Raw genomic sequence first — 16,380 nt, 5'->3', positions numbered from 1 at the left:
AGCAGTTTGCAGGCCTCAGCACGGTGTCTACCGTACACACAAGCCAATCATTTCATCACCTCCCTGTCTCATCTTGAACGTTGTGCCATTCACGTGCTTTATCCTTTCACCCTGAAATTAAGGAAAACATTGGAAGCCTTTTAGAAATCCTGAAAGAGGAAGCGTGTCCTCTGCAGGCCGTCCGGGGCCATGTGTCCAGCTGCCTTGTTGGGGGCACGATGCGCCCCCCAGTGGAAGCCTGTGCCCTGCTGTCCCGGGAGACCACTTATCCTCAGTTTCTTCACGTCTTGGGGTCCCTGGTCACCGCATGCTCCAGCTGCCTCCACTGGCCTCTCAGGCCCTGGGCACAGGGGTGATGCCCTCTCCGTCCTTGGCGCTCTGAGGCCTCCCGGCTCCTTTCCAGGCATCAGCCAAAGCCTGCTCACTCCCGGGCAGCAGCAGTTGTTTCGAGACCATTAGTGTCCCGGCGCAGGTGAAGGAGGGGCCCCGCTGCTCCACGCAGTGCAGGCTGCCCTCCCGCTCCTCCAGGAGACGCCACTTCGGGGCCTACTGGGGCTTCCCACAGGAAGGTAGGGCCCTGCCACTTCTGAACCCAAGCACCTGGGTCGGAGGAATGGCTGACCAGGCTGGGGACTGCTGGGTTCCCCTGAGCCTCTGTTTTGGGCACGGTGCCCTCCCTAGCCTTCCCACCTGGTTCTGGTGGGCCCTCCCAGTTCAAGCCGGGAAAGAGCCGTCTGGGGTGGAGTGCAGGCCCCAGGTCCCACCTGAGGACGCGCAGTTCTCAGCTCGACCAGGGGCTGCTCCCAGCCCACGGGGCCAGATAAGCGCATCTCTCAGAGATGGTTCATCTCCAGCCCTAAAGCCAGACTTGGGTGAGAACAGCGTGCGTCCCCAGTCCGAGGAACATGGGGCCCACTCCTGTGGGGCGTGGAGAGGGGCATGGGCCCACGGAGATCTGGGATGCATCACGAGGACCCCCTGTCCCCTGCAGATCTGGGTCAACGAGGAGACCAAGCTGGTGTACTTCCAGGGCACCAAGGACACGCCGCTGGAGCACCACCTCTACGTGGTCAGCTATGAGGCAGCCGGTGAGATCGTACGTCTCACCACGCCTGGCTTCTCCCACAGCTGCTCCATGAGCCAGGTGGGACTGCCCAGCCTCATGGCATCGCCCCGTGCCCATCCAGCAGCTCCCAGCCAGAGCAGTCCCTGATGGCCGGGCACAGCACTCAGGGTCATTCTCATGGTCTCACATTCTCATAGCTGCCTTGGGGCAGGTGGTGCCCACCCCTGCCTCCTGGGTAAGGCAGGGAAGGGAGTAAATTGCCCACCACCACTCGCAGGGTAGTAAGTGGTGGAGCCCCACAGTGCCTGTCTGCTGAGCCTGGGCTCTGCCGCTCTGTGTGCAGTGGGATATGGCCCTTAGCCTCTCAGAACATTCTAGAATGTCAGGCGGTGGCCATGCAGAGGGCTGCCCCTAGTCCAGGGCATGAGTCGGCTGCAGTTTGCCAGCTGTGGAAGCAGCAAGTGTGCAGGCCTGTGCTGTGGCAGAGCCCTTGGCAGATCCAGGGCGTTGGTGACTGTCCCCGGGCCCCTGGCTGGGGGACGGACTTGTCCCGCCCTCAGTTTCCTGCTCTGCAGAATGGAGTGATGGCAGTGGTGCCCCCCTTGCAGCAGTGGGTAGAGCTTTGAGGTTTCGTGACAGGCAGGGGCAGAGGGATGGGGGCAGGCGGGAGGGAAGCTACCCCGGATTTGCAGTTGGCACCCAGTGGAAAGGGTGCAGCGGCATCCTGTGGAGCTCATCACCCCATTCCACCCCCAGAACTTCGACATGTTCATCAGCCACTACAGCAGCGTGAGCACGCCGCCCTGCGTGCACGTCTACAAGCTGAGCGGCCCTGATGACGACCCCCTGCACAAGCAGCCCCGCTTCTGGGCCAGCATGATGGAGGCAGCCAGTGAGTAGCCCCTGCCCCACCCCACGGGAGCCTCCGCCTGCCTGGCTGTAAAACAAGACAAGGGCCCCATGCTGGGGTAAGAGTCAGAGGCCTGGAGCCGGACTGCTTTGCCTCCCACAGCACCCAGGCCCCTCCAGGCATCCGGGAACTCGTCACAGGACATAAGCAGCAGACCCTGCTGTCCGAGACAGTCTTGGGTCCGAGCTGCAGTAAAGGGCTGGACTGCACAGAACCCGGCAGGGATGCAGCTCCGTGCCAACCCCCTGCCAAAATGGTAACCAGTGAGACACAGACCCTGTCACTGGGAGCTCCCAGGGTAGTGGGCAGGTGACAAGTAAACATTTTCATCAGCGGGCACAGTGGCTCCTGCCTGTAATCCCAATGCTTTGGGAGGCCAAGGCAGGAGGATTGCTTGAGCCTAGGAGTTTGAGACCAGCCTGAGCAACATAGTAAGAACCCCCTCTACAAAAATGTTAAAAATTAGCTGGGTGTAGTAGTATGCACCTGTAGTCCTAGCTACTCAGGAGACTGAGGTGGGGGGAATCATTTGAGCCTAGAAGTTGGAGGCTGCAGTGAGGTGTGATTGTACCACTGCACTCCAGCCTGAGCAACAGAGCAAGACCCTGACTCTAAGAAAAATTAAAAATTAACATTTTGGGCCGGGTGCGGTGGCTCACACCTGTAATCCCAGCACTTTGGGAGGCTGAGGCGGGCGGATTACAAGGTCAGGAGATCGAGACCATCCTGGCTAACACGGTGAAACCCCATCTCTACTAAAAATACAAAAAATTAGCCGGGCGTTGTGGTGGGCGCCTGAAGTCCCAGCTACTCGGGAGGCTGAGGCAGAAGAATGGCGTGAACCTGGGAGGTGGAGGTTGCAGTGAGCAGAGATCGTGCCACTGTACTCCAGCCTGGGCGACAGAGTGAGACTCCGTCTCAAAAAAAAAAAAAAAAAATTTTTTTTGAACAGTGGTGGTCCATGCAGGGGTGGCCGGGATGCCAGAGTCCACCCACACTGGTTTGAAACCCGCCGTGGTTATCAGGCTTTCCACTTCACCTTCTCCAGGACCCTGGAGTCCTGGCCACAGCAGCATGCAGAGGGCCCTTTATGGTGTCCCGTGCCCAGAGGCTGCCGCCCACAGCAGCACCTGCTCAGAGCCGACACTCCGAGGCCTTTATCAGGAAAAGGAGCAAGGGGTCAGTCACGGGGGGCCTCAGGAAATGAGACAACCTGACACCTTGCCCAGAACCTGGAGGTTGGCCAGGACCCTGCATTGATGACTCCAGGTTCCAGTGCTGGCTCCGTTACACACGTCAGCGTATCCGCATGAAGTGTTTCTTTATCAATGAAACTGTATATACAGAGTGTAGGATGAAAACCAGCAGGTCAGCACACTGCTGGGCTCCCAGGCATCACTCAGTACAAGGACAACCCACCCTGGCCCTGTCTCTGCCGTGTTGGTGGGTTTCCAGAACATTCTAGACACAACGAATTTCCAGCATATGCAGAGTATTCCGTGGGCTGGAAAGCATTTTGTGATGCCCTCACCCCTGAGCAGAAACAGATCCCAGGCCTCCCTCCAGAGCCCAGTCCTCACCCTCCTGTCCGCACCGACACCGCCAGGAGCTGGGTCCCTGGCTTCAGATGAGGAGATGGGTCAGGGAGGGGAAGGGGCCCAGCAGGGCACCCAGCCTAGCAGTGGGGGCAGAGACCAGAACCTCAGTGCCCTGGGGAATGAGGCACTGTTTCCTGAAACTCCCAATCTGTGCCACGTTTGAAGACTGCCTGCATTAAGAGCAGGCCAACTGCTGCCAAATCCAGCCATGTGCAGTCCCTCTGTGGTCTGTGGCCGCATTAGCGCTACCGCAGCAGATGACACAGAGACACGGCACAGAGCATGTGTCCCGCCACGCCCAATTCCCAGAGCCCAATATATTTGCTATCTGGCCCTCCACAGTAAACTTTTGCTACCCCTAGACCTGTAGTACCCTTTACTCATCTTCCTATAAATTGCCCCACCAAAATTTACCTACATACATTTATTTAAAGAAAAAACTTTGGGCCAGGTGCAGTGCCTCACGCCTGTAATCAGCACATTGGGAGGCCAAGGTGTGCAGGTCACCCGAGGTCAGGAGTTCGATGGCTGGGTGTGGTGGCTCACGTCTGTAATCCCAGCACTTTGGGAGACCGAGGTGGGTGGATCACCTTAGGACAGGAGTTCGAGACCAGCCTGGCCAATATGGTGAAACCCCATCTCACCGGGCGCGGTGGCTCACGCTTGTAATCCCAGCACTTTGGGAGGCCGAGGTGGGCGGATCACGAGGTCAGGAGATCGAGACCACGGTGAAACCCCGTCTCTACTAAAAATACAAAAAAATTAGCTGGGTGTGGTGGCGGGCGCCTGTAGTCCCAGCTACTCGGAGAGGCTGAGGCAGGAGAATGGCGTGAACCCGGGAGGCGGAGCTTGCAGTGAACCGAGATTGCGCCACTGCACTCCAGCCTGAGCAACACAGCGAGACTCCGTCTCAAAAAAAAAAGAAAAAAAGAAACCCCATCTCTGCTAAAAGTACAAAAATTAGCCAAGCGTGGTGGCGAGCACCTGTAATCCCAGCTACTTGGGAAGATGAGGCAGGAGGATTGCTCAAACCCGGGAGGTGCAAGTTGCCGTGAACTGAGATTGTGCCACTGCACTGCAGCCTGGGTGACAGTGTGAGACTCTGTCTCAAAAAATAAAAAAACAAAAAATACAAGCAGTTCGAGACAAGTTTGGCCGACATGGTGAAACCCCATCTCTACTAAAAATACAAAAACATTAGCTGGGCGTGGTGCCGTGCACCTATAATCCTAGCTACTCAGGAGGCTGAAGCAGGAGAATCGCTTGAACCCAGGAAGGCGGAGGTTGCAGTGAGCCGAGATAACAAGACTTTGTCTTGAGAAAAAAAAAAAGAAGAAAAAGAAAAAAAACGGAAAAACCTCCACCATCTTAATTGGACGACCACTGTTGCTTTGCAAAAATAGCAGTGACCCTACTCAGGAGGCCAAGGTGGGAGGATCGCTTGAGGCCAGGAAGTTGAGACCAGCCTGGGCAACAGGGAGACAAGACCCCATCTCTACAAAAACTGTACAAATCTTATTTTAATTTTAAAAAATGTTTTTTTCAATTATCAATTCTCGGGAAGCCCAGGAAAAGAGGGGGTGCTTTGGTCCACCCTCCGAGGCTTGGGGTGGGCAGGAGAACAAGGGTGTTGGCCAGATGTGGCTTCCCTGGGCAGCCAGATAGCCGCCCTGTCTCCCGCAGGCTGTCCCCCGGATTACGTGCCTCCAGAGATCTTCCATTTCCACACGCGTTCGGATGTGCGGCTCTACGGCATGATCTACAAACCCCACGCCTTGCAGCCAGGGAAAAAGCACCCCACCGTCCTCTTTGTGTATGGAGGCCCCCAGGTGGGTGCACACATGCTCCCCAGGCCCCAACCCCACCATCCACCCGAGGACTCCCCATCCCCACTCAAGCGCCAGCTGTAGAATGGTCAACCAGAGGAGGCTCCCCGGCCACCTGCCTGGTGTCCCAAACCACCCCGCCTGCCCTGACTACACAGGGTCCTTGGGGCCCCTCACTCTCCTGCCTCTGTGCGCGTTTGCATGCTCCCCGCCCTTCCTGGACGGCCTCTCCTTCCCCCTCCGCCTACTGACTCTCCCCTGTTCCTCTAGGAAGCCCTCCAGTCTCCAGGTTGGTACAGAGGTGGCCATGGGCCCTGGGCCCAATTCCTGGAGCAGGGGTCAGGAGTAGGCAGCAGATTGGCAGGTGGACCATCTTAGGCGCACATCTTACCCAGAGCAGCTCTGTCCCCAAAAAGGATGCAGGGCGATGTCTGGGTACTTTGTGGTTCATCACCACTGGGAGTTCTCCTGGCCTGGAGTGGCTGCTCAGCACCCTGCAGTGCCCAGATGGCCCCACCAGAGAATGAGCCACCCCAATGTCCATCATGCCAGCATGGTTGTTCCAGGCAGGACTGGGGCAGTGGCCCAGCTGAGAAAGAGCCTGACAGGGGCCTTTCCCTCTTCCTAGCAAGGTCCCGAGTGTGGGCCCCTCCCGCCTTGTCACTCCCAGGTGTCTATCCAGAGCCTCCGGGGCACAGGTGCCTTCATTAGGCTCTAAGGCCCCAGCCCGGCCCGGTCCCCAGCCCGCTGGCATCTCCCCTTCCCGGCCCGTCCTGCCCGGCATCTCCTGCTGGACTGCTGCCCCTCACCTCCCCACAGGTGCAGCTGGTGAATAACTCCTTCAAAGGCATCAAGTATTTGCGGCTCAACACGCTGGCCTCCCTGGGCTACGCCGTGGTTGTGATTGACGGCAGGGGCTCCTGTCAGCGAGGGCTTCGGTTCGAAGGGGCCCTGAAAAACCAAATGGTAACAACTCCTCCCAGTTGCTCTGGGTCCTTCCAGTCTCGGGAAGGGAGCCCTGGGCTGTGTGGGTGCGGGGCTTGGGGGCGGCTCTGGAATACCACCTGCAGAAGGGCACTTCTGGCTGGGGTGACGCAGGCTCAATGAGGTGGCCTTTTAAAACAAAAGGGGACGTATGCTTTGCTGCTCAGCCCTGGGCTGCGCCCTGCAGGGACAGAGGCATCTGTTCATGCTGCCTAGTGCCTGAGCACACAGAACTCAAGAGGCTGCAACCCAGATGCAGCCAGACACCGCAGGACTGCCCGGGGCTGCAGGAATTCCCAAGGGCGGGGCTGGACAGGGCCGGTGGCTATGGAAGTTGTGCCAACAGTGGCGATGACGACGGTGGTGATGGCGATCATCTCAGCCCCTTTGCACTGCTGGAACAAAACCCCACAGCCTGGGGATTTATAAAGAAGGAAAATCTCTCACAGTTCTGGAGGCTGGGAGGTCCAAGGCCAAGGCAGGGCTGTGTCGGGGAGGGCTACTCTCTGTTCCCACAAGGATGCCTGGTTGGCAAACCCTCCAGAGGGGCCCTGTGCTGCCTCCTACACGGCAGAGGGGTTGCAAGGGGCGGAAAAGGTGTGACCTCCCTTCATCAGGCCCTTTTATAAGGGTTCCTCATCCCATTCACATGAGTGGGCCCCGTGGCTCAGTCGCCTGGGCACCCCTGTCTTTTTCTTCCTCGTGCCCTCTGGAAAATGGTTCCTTTTCCTGTTAATGTCCCTTTATTAGGGATGGGCAAACAGGCCCTCAGAGGGGATGTAGCTCCCAGAGCCACTCACCTGGGTGGTGGCAGAGCAGGATGGCTGCTGGATCTGTCCAGCCACCCCCAGATAGCAGGCAGGGTTGGCAGGGCCTGGAGGGACAGGGGGCTGCCAGCGAGCCACTTTTCATCCAAGAGGGAGAGACGCCCTGAAAGGAGCAGAGGTGTCACTGCAGGGGAGGGAAATACCGGGAGGAGGCCACTGAGAGGTGCCCGGCTTCATCCCTCAGGGCCAGGTGGAGATCGAGGACCAGGTAGAGGGCCTGCAATTTGTGGCCGAGAAATATGGCTTCATCGACCTGAGCCGAGTTGCCATCCATGGCTGGTCCTACGGGGGCTTCCTCTCGCTCATGGGGCTAATCCACAAGCCCCAGGTGTTCAAGGTGGGTCCCATCCCTGGCCGGCCTCAGCCGCGCCCCTCCCTGCCCCCTTCCCCATCTACGCCGCGTTCGCCCACCGCCCGCGCCACCCGGAGCCCACCCCCCGGGGAGGCGCCTCGGCAGGGGCCTTGCCACGTGGCTGTTTCTCCCTGCAGCAGCCCCACGGGGCCGAGCCCCCCTCCTCATTGCCCGCCACCGCCGACCGCAGGATGGCATCCGGCTGCACAAAACCCCGCCAGCAGCTCTCTGTGGGAGGCTGAGCCCGGGACCCCGGCCTCGGATGGGCAGAGGTGGGGCATGGTGTGCAGAGCGGCGGGGGGGCCCCAGGCCGGCGGCAGTCAGGGCACTGCGGGGCGGCGGCGATGAGGAGGAGGAGGAGGCAGACGGGCAGTGGGACCTGGCCCTCTGCGGCGGCGGGGAGGGGCCGCACCTGCCCGCCTGTGGCGCCCTGCCCACCCCTGAGCCACGCACCATCCACGGGGGCCACGCGGTCTGAGGGCCCCTCCCTTGTTGGCCCCGTGTGCATGAGCGCTCCTCACGGGCTCCAGGGCGGCCCCGGGACAGCGGCTGATGCTGGCTGTAGGACCCGACGCCTGTTTCTCTCTCTCTCTCTGCCCCCATCTGTCTGCTGTGTCCCTCAGGTGGCCATCGCGGGCGCCCCGGTCACTGTCTGGATGGCCTACGACACAGGGTACACTGAGCGCTACATGGACGTCCCTGAGAACAACCAGCATGGCTATGAGGCGGGTTCCGTGGCCCTGCACGTGGAGAAGCTGCCTAATGAGTAAGGCCGCCGCCCTGCCCTGCGCTCCTCCCCAGGGCTTCTCCTGCAACCCGGCACCAGCTGTCTCCATCAGGGTGCCCTCCTGCCCAGCTGGCTGCGCCCAGGGAGCCTCAGGCCATGCTCCCACCTCCCCTCTGTGCTCCTGTGGTGGCATCTGCCTGCATGTGCCTCACAGTCCCCTCCAGCCCACCCTCCCTCCTCACTGCACCTTGCAGGAAGGGGCACCCGGGGATGCTTGTCTGGGGAAGGAGGCTCCCAGCCCTGCCCTGGGAAAGATGAGGGAATTCGAGTCACTGCTTTTCACAGGCAAGCCTCCCCGACTCCCCTGTGCTGCATCCTGCCGGAGGCCCCATCACAGCCTCTGTCTTGTGCTTCCGGACATAGATGTCCCCAGGGCCAGGGACCAGCTCAGATGTCCCATTTTATGCTTTTGACATGGGTTTTATTCTCTGATGGAGAGAAAACAGTGTTCCCATTTTCTGGCACATCTCCAGAAAACGTTCCCTGCAGTCCCATGCAGTCACCTAGGGGGTTAAAAATCTGCCTGGGCATGGGCCAGGCGTGGTGGCTTACGCCTATAATCCCAGCACTCTGGGAAGCTGAGGCGGGCGGATCATGAGGTCAGGAGATTGAGACCATCCTGGCTAACACGATGAAACCCCGTTTCTACTAAAAATACAAAAAATTAGCTGGGTGTGGTGGTGGGCGCCTGTAGTCCCAGGTACATGGGAGGCTGAGGCAGGAGAATGGCGTGAACCCGGGAGGCGGAGCGTGCAGTGAGCCAAGATAGCACCACTGCACTACAGCCTGGGCGACAGAGCGAGACTCCGACTCAAAAAAAAAGAAGTCTACCTGGGCACTTTGGGAGGCCAAGGCAGGAGGATTGCTTAAGGTAGGAGTTCGAGACCAGCCCGGTCAACATGGTGAGACCCCATTTCTGCAAAAAAATACAAAAAATTAGCTGGGCGTGGCGGTGCACGCCTGTAATGCCAGCTACTCGGAAGGCTGAGGCAGGAGAATCGCTTGAACCCGGGAGGTAGAGTTTGTAGTGAGCCAACATCATGCCACTGCACTCCAGCCTGGGCAACAGAGAGAAACTGTCTCAAAAACAATAATAATAATAATAATAGGCCAGGCACGGTGGCTCGCATCTCTAATCCCGGCACTTTGGGAGGCTGAGGTGGGAGGATCGCTTGAGGTCAGGAGTTCAAGACCAGCCTAGCCAACACAGTGAAACCCCATCTCTACTAAAAATATAAAAATTAGCCAGGTGTGGTGACACACACCTGTAATCCCAGCTACTCAGGAGGCCGAGGCAGGAGAATTGCTTGAACCTGGAAGGGTGAGGTCGCAGTGAGCCAAGATCGCACCACTGCACTCCAGCCTGGGCAACAGAGCGAGACTCTCTCTCAAAAAATAATAATAATTTATTGTGGTGAAATTCACAGAAGCTAAAAGTCACCTTAAAGCAGCCCTCGGTGCATTTGCGGTGGTTCCAGAACCTTTCCAGCATTGCAGCGTCAAACCCTGTTCCCATTCCTTAGCAGTCACTCCTTGTCCGGGGGCAGCCACTGATCTGTGCTCTCTCTCAATGGGTTTATAAGTTCAGTTAATTTGGATGAATGTAAACCGGAATTTCAATGGCGACGTGTGGCCACTGGCTCCCGTATCGGACAGGAAGGGCTAGGGCAGCCAATTCTGGTGAGGCTGCGTGTTGGCCTCACCAGTAGCCCAGGCCACACTCCAGACCACAGAGAGCAGCAGACCTAGGTGGGTTTTTGTTTTGTTTTGTTGAGAGAGTTTCCCTCTGTCGTCTGGGCTGGAGTACAGTGGCTTAATCTCAGCTCACTGCAACCTCCACCTCCCGGGTTAAAGCAATTCTTGTGCCTCAGCCTCCTCAGTAGCTGGAATTACAGGCATGCACCACCACGCCCAGCTAATTTTTGTATCTTTAGTAGAGACGGGGTTTCACCATGTTGCCCAGGCTGGTCTTGAACTCCTGACCTCAAGTGATCCACCTGCCTTGGCCTCCCAAAGTGCTGGGATTGCAGGTGTGAGCCACCATGCCCAGCATTTTTTTTTTTTTTTTTTTTTTTTGATCATAGCTCACTGCGCCCTCCCAGAGTTCAGGTGATCCTCCTGCCTCAGGCTCAGCTGGGACCACAAGTGTGCACCACCATGCCTGGCTAACTTTTAAATATTTTTGTAGAGATGAGGTTTTGCCATCTTCCCAGGCTGGTCTCAAACACCTGGACTCAAGCAATCCACCCAGCTTGGCCTCCCAAAGTACTGGGATTACAGGCATGAGGCACTGCACCGGCCTGGGTTTTTTTGTTTGTTTGTTTGTTTGTTTTTAATTTAGAGATGGGGTCTTGCTCTGTCAACCAGGCTGGAGTGCAGTGGTATGATCATAGCTCACCGTAGCCTCCACCTCCTGGGCTCAAGTGATCCTCCTGCCTCAGCCTGCCCCAGTAGCTGGACTTACAGGCACACCACTACACTCAACTGATCTTTTTTTTTTTTTTGAGACGCTGTCCCGATCTGTCGCCCAGGCTGGAGTGCAGTGTGATCTCGGTGCACTGCAACCTCTGCCTCTGAGGCTCAAGCAGTTCTCCTGCCTCAGCCTCCCAAGTAGCTGCGATTTCAGGCACCTGCCACCATGCCTGGCTAATGTTTTTTAATATATTTTTAGTAGAGACGGAGTTTCACCATGTTGGCCAGGCTGGTCTCAAACTCCTGACCTTGTGATCCGCTCCCCTCCTACCCCGCGGACAATCCCTGGCCTCAGACCCTTCCCCCTCTGTTTTCCAGGCCCAACCGCCTGCTTATCCTCCACGGCTTCCTGGATGAAAACGTGCACTTTTTCCACACAAATTTCCTCGTCTCCCAACTGATCCGAGCAGGAAAACCTTACCAGCTCCAGGTGGGTGGCTCTTGGGGGCTTCGGCCCCTCCCCGAGCCGACAGAGCCCTGGGAGTTGGGGTTGGGACGGGGCGGGGTGGCTTCCCACTGTAATCAGAGGCTCCCTGGGGGATCTGGGGCTCCCAGCCCCCCACCCCACAGCCCTATGTCCCTGCCCTCCCAGCTCCCAGGGCCATTGATGTATCAGTCCTGTCTTGACAGCTCAGGGTTCCGCCTGCCTTCGGTGCTGGGAGCACGGGGTCGGGGGAGGGGGGGCTGCCACACCCACCCCTGCTCCGGGCCTAATGGAGGGAGGAACCCCTACCGAAATTGCCCCGCAGACGGGCTTTATTTGAAACTGAGAAATTGCGTAGAAGAAACCGCTGAGTGCAGAAGGCCCTAGGAGGCTCCTTAACTAAGGGGCTGGGGCCAAGCGTTCCCTGAGGATGCAGCAGTGAATGGTGCTAGAGTGAGTGGTGCCAGCCAGGCTTGGGGGACCGAGCGGGAGGAGCGTGGGGGAGTGGGTGGAGCCTTGGCAGCAACGTGAGGCTCCGTCTAGGTGGGCGGGGCTTCTGCCCAAAGGGGTGGGCATGGTTATGGGCGGGGCCTCAATGGCGAGGAGGGTGGAGCTTCTGCGGAGGGACGGGGCTTCAGTGTTACGGTGGGTGGGGCTTCTGCAGTAAATGGTTGGGCTCGGTGTGGGGAAGGGCCTCAGTGGTGAAGAGGGTGGTGCTCGGTCGGGGAGCAGGGCCTCAGTGGTGAGGAGGGTGGGGCTTCCGCTGTAGAGGAAGGGGGGGCCTCAGGAGGGTGGAGCTTCTGCTATAGAGGGGCGGGCCCTCCGTGGGGGCGGGGCTTCGGCTGGATTTCCAACTGAGGGTAGTGGGAGGTGACCCGGGCTTGTGAGCAGAGCGTAGAGTTGGGCGGCTTGCCGTTTGACCCACATTTCTCTGGCTGCTTTGTAGACGGCCTATGAGGGACAGTGGGACGTGGTCCATAGTTGTTCCGGCGGGAGATTCCGGAGGTATCTTGGAGGCAAGAGGGCCAGGTTTTATTACCTGTGGACTGCAGACAATTTCTGCTTCCGGGGCGCCTCGGCATGCTCTGTCCTGTAGGGAGCGTCCTGTTGCCTTTCAACAAAGCAGGGAAATGGGGCCGCAGAGCAGGAGGGAGGCAGAGCCGCCTTGTGGGGTGATGAGTTGATCTCTTGGCAGTGCCCCCCACCGACACCTCACATCCCAAGCAGCCCAGGGGGTGATGTCAGGCGGGGTTGGAATGGAACTTCAGATGTCTCTTCCCAGCCTGAGACCCGAGCCCACTGCCCTCCCAGGGGCCAGGTAGCTGGGACAGCATTCACCCTTGCACCTCGTTTCTCCGTCTTTGAAACGGACATGATAATTCGGCCTCCTCGGAGGCTGCTGGGGCCAAACAAGGTCTGTCAGAAAAGCATTCAGGCCGGGCGTGGTGGCTCACGCCTGTAATCCCAGCACTTTGGGAGGCCGAGGCAGGTGGATCACTTGAGGCCAGGAGTTTGAGACCAGCCTGGCCAACATGGCAAAACTCCGTCTCTACTAAAAATACAAAAATTAGCCGAGTGTGGTGGCACACGCCTGTAGTCCTAGCTACTCGGGAGGCTGAGGCAGGATAATCTCTTGAACCTGGGAGGCGGAGGTTACAGTGAACCGAGATTGCGTCACTGCACTCCAGCCTCGGCGGCAGAGCGAGACTCCGTCTCAAAAAAAAAAAAAAAAAAAAAAAAGAAAAGAAAAAAGAAAAGCATTCAGCACGCAGGGTGGGCCCAGGGTCCTGTCTCACTGCCTCCCCACAGGAAGTGGAACATGAGATGAGACAGGCCTTGAGGTGGGAACACGGCATTGTGTGGGACAGATAGAGTGCACCTCACCTTCCGTTTCAAAGACCCCAAAACATCTGGGCCAGGTGGCTGGCAGCCCCAGGCCCTCTTTATGCACAAATCACATTTGTCACATGCTGGGCCTTGGGCTTGGTCTGGAAGCTCACTGGGGAGCCAGACAGACCCTCTCTCTGCCCTCTTAGCCCAAGAGGAAAAAGTAACCAGGCAGCTGGGACCCAGAGTGGCATAAAGGCATGGGCACAACATGTGCATATGGCTGGTAGCAAGGGCAGCAGAGTCTGCCCCAGGGAGTGCCACTGCCCGGGCTGGGGAAGGAGTAGGCCCTTGAAGTGTCTGGGGCAGCAGGACCTGGAAGCTGGTCTTGATGTCAGACTGGCAAGTCCTTGCAGAGGTCTAGGCTGGGGACGGTGTCATCAAACTCGTGATTCATCCAGGGATGGATTAAAGAAGGCAAGAGTAGAGGAGGGGAAACCAGTGGGTGGCTTGGTGCATTCCCAGGGTGATGGGCAAGGGTGGGGACCAGTAGCCTGGAGAGGAGGGGATGATTCAGAAACCCATCTCACTGGCAGGAGGTGGCATAGATGGGCAACCTGCCCCTGCTACCGGCCAGCGTCAGGGTTCTTTGTGGAGAACGTGGGGTTATTTTCATGCCTTGGTCCTACCAACCCCTAGGGGGCAGTGGGGAGCTATAGGGGTTGTCCGTCAGTGCCTCGAGAGCCCTCCTTCATGGCCAGAGGCAGGACCTGCACCTCCCCCACCCCCACCCCACCCCCGCCCCCGTGTGGATCCACCCCTGGGCCTGGCGTTGGCTGAGCCAGGTCTCTGGAGCCTGGGGAGTTCCACATTACTGCCTGCCTCTTGGCTTGATCCCCCTTGGGCGCTAAGAGGACTCAGAAAATGCTTCACAAATCCTCAAAGGCAGCTGTCCTAAGGCCCAGAGCTAGTCACATGCCTTTTGGTAAAGTGGAAATGGCTCGAGACCAGGGCACCAGATGTCCCTGAGGCTTGAAGCCCCAGCCACCTCCACAGAGATGAGTTGGTCGCCCGTCAGCAGGTTTGAGGGAAAGAGGCAAACGGTTTCTTCCTAAATCTTTCCTCTGTGCAAGTGCACACCGCAAGGCGTTTTGTAAACTTTGTCTTACCAAACCCTCCCAAAGACTGTGAGGTCCAGATTCACCCCATTTTTGAGAGGAGCCCAGAGTTACACTGCAAGTCAACAGCCGAGGTGGAATTCAAACCCAGATCCATAGACCTCAGAGCACCTGCGCCTTTCCGGATGCCCTGAACCAGAATAAGGGAGGAGCCTGGGACACGGGGGTGGTCCGGCCACGCCCCCCAGCCCTGCCTCCTGTCTCCCCGCAGATCTACCCCAACGAGAGACACAGTATTCGCTGCCCCGAGTCGGGCGAGCACTATGAAGTCACGTTGCTGCACTTTCTACAGGAATACCTCTGAGCCTGCCCACCGGGAGCCGCCACATCACAGCACAAGTGGCTGCAGCCTCCGCGGGGACCAGGCAGGAGGGACTGAGTGGCCCGCGGGCCCCAGTGAGGCACCTTGTCCCGCCCCGCGCTGGCCAGCCCCGAGGAGCTGCTGCCTTCACCGCCCCGACGCCTTTTATCCTTTTTTAAATGGGTTTTATGTCCGCTGCTTCTTGGTTGCCGAGACAGAGAGATGGTGGTCTCGGGCCAGCCCCTCCTCTCCCCGCCTTCTGGGAGGAGGAGGTCACACGCTGATGGGCACTGGAGAGGCCAGAAGAGACTCAGAGGAGCGGGCTGCCCTCCGCCTGGGGCTCCCTGTGACCTCTCAGTCCCCCGGCCCGGCCAGCCACCGTCCCCAGCACCCAAGCATGTAATTGCCTGTCTCCCGCCGCCAGCCTCCCCCACTTCATGTTTGTGTTTTGTTTGAGGGGATATTTTTCATAATTATTTAAAAGACAGGCCGGGCGCGGTGGCTCACGTCTGTAATCCCAGCACTCTGGGAGGCTGAGGCAGGTGGATCACCTGAGGCTGGGAGTTCAAGACCAGCCTGGCTAACATGGGGAAACCCTGTCTCTACTAAAAATACAAAAAATTAGCCGGGTGTGGTGGCGCGTGCCTGTAATCCCAGCTACTCGGGAGGCTGAGGCAGGAGAATCGCTTGAACCTGGGAGGTGGAGGTTGCGGTGAGCAGAGATTGCGCCATTGCACTCCAGCCTGGGCAACAAGAGTGAAACTCTGTCTCAAAATAAATAAAAAATAAAAGACAGCAAGGGGTGCCTAAATCTAGACTCGGGGTCCACACCGGGCAGCGGGGTTGCAACCCAGCACCTGGTAGGCTCCATTTCTTCCCAAGCCCGAGCAGAGGGTCATGTGGGCCCCACAGGGGAAGCGGCCAGGGCCCGTGGGGGGCACCACCTGTAGACAGCCCTCCTGTCCCCAAGCTTTCAGGCAGGCACTGAAACGCACCAAACTTCCACGCTCTGCTGGTCAGTGGCGGCTGTCCCCTCCCCAGCCCAGCCGCTTGGCCACATGTGTCTGCCTGGCCCGCACACACCAGGGGTTCCGGGGTTGGGAGCTGAACCATCCCCACCTCAGGGTTATCTTTCCCCCTCCCCTTCCCTCCCCGCCAAGAGCTCTGCCAGGGGCGGGCAAAAAAAAAAAAGTAAAAAGAAAAGAAAAAAAAAAAAAGAAACAAACCACCTCTACATATTATGGAAAGAAAATATTTTTGTCGATTCTTATTCTTTTATAATTATGCGTGGAAGAAGTAGACACATTAAACGATTCCAGATGGAAACATGTCACCTGCCTGAGGTTCCTTCTAAGTCCTGGGGCTCCTGAGTGGGAGGGGCTTCCGGGGGGCAACAGACAAGACACGGTAGAAGGGCACTGCCATCTGCGGGGACTGCTGGGGTGGTGGGGCTGCCTGGGCACCATGCCCTGATCAGATTGACCCAAAGAGGATGGCTTCAGCCACCTGATGAGGGTAGTCCTGTCCTCACTGGTCTAGGAAGGTCTACTGGTCTCCAGGGACTCAGCTCTGGCTGTCGTGTGTGGCCTGGTCTGGCCCCCCGGGCTCCCCAGAGCCTTACTTAGCACAACCCAAATTACAGCATCCTCCACGCTGGATCCTCCCCCGGCCAACACCTCCTTTTCTACATGAGACTCTGCACCCTGAGGACCACGACAAGCCAAGGCCCTCCTCACATCGTCCCAGCAGCCAAGACACCCAGGAGACCCTGTTGGCAACGTGTGGGGCATGTGGGCTCCGTTTCTAACAGCAGGGATGGACTGCCCTG

The 16,380-nt window shown here is 58.3% G+C and overlaps 1 protein-coding gene across 16 annotated transcripts in view; it reads left to right on the top strand.

The window, feature by feature from the left end:
* Positions 1-15,885, top strand: part of DPP9 (dipeptidyl peptidase 9) — a 49,357-nt gene extending 33,472 nt beyond the window's left edge. For 7 of the 16 annotated variants that reach the window (XM_055250422.2, XM_055250427.2, XM_055250431.2 and 4 more), the window contains 8 exons: positions 992-1,144; positions 1,823-1,958; positions 5,258-5,403; positions 6,220-6,366; positions 7,396-7,548; positions 8,187-8,329; positions 11,141-11,252; positions 14,463-15,885. In XM_055250422.2, coding sequence (XP_055106397.1) covers positions 992-1,144; positions 1,823-1,958; positions 5,258-5,403; positions 6,220-6,366; positions 7,396-7,548; positions 8,187-8,329; positions 11,141-11,252; positions 14,463-14,555 — 1,083 coding nt within the window. In that variant the 3' untranslated portion in view covers positions 14,556-15,885. Of the gene's footprint in view, positions 1-991; positions 1,145-1,822; positions 1,959-5,257; positions 5,404-6,219; positions 6,367-7,395; positions 7,549-7,700; positions 7,836-8,186; positions 8,330-11,140; positions 11,253-14,462 lie in introns of those variants that run through there. The other 9 variants (XM_063620716.1, XM_063620717.1, XM_063620715.1 and 6 more) reach the window with 6 other exon arrangements.
* The last annotated feature ends 495 nt before the right edge of the window (positions 15,886-16,380 follow it).

This window comes from Symphalangus syndactylus, chromosome 17, assembly GCF_028878055.3.
Source record: "Symphalangus syndactylus isolate Jambi chromosome 17, NHGRI_mSymSyn1-v2.1_pri, whole genome shotgun sequence".
Taxonomy (NCBI): Eukaryota; Metazoa; Chordata; class Mammalia; order Primates; family Hylobatidae; genus Symphalangus; species Symphalangus syndactylus.
This window is presented reverse-complemented; position numbering and strand designations above follow the sequence as displayed.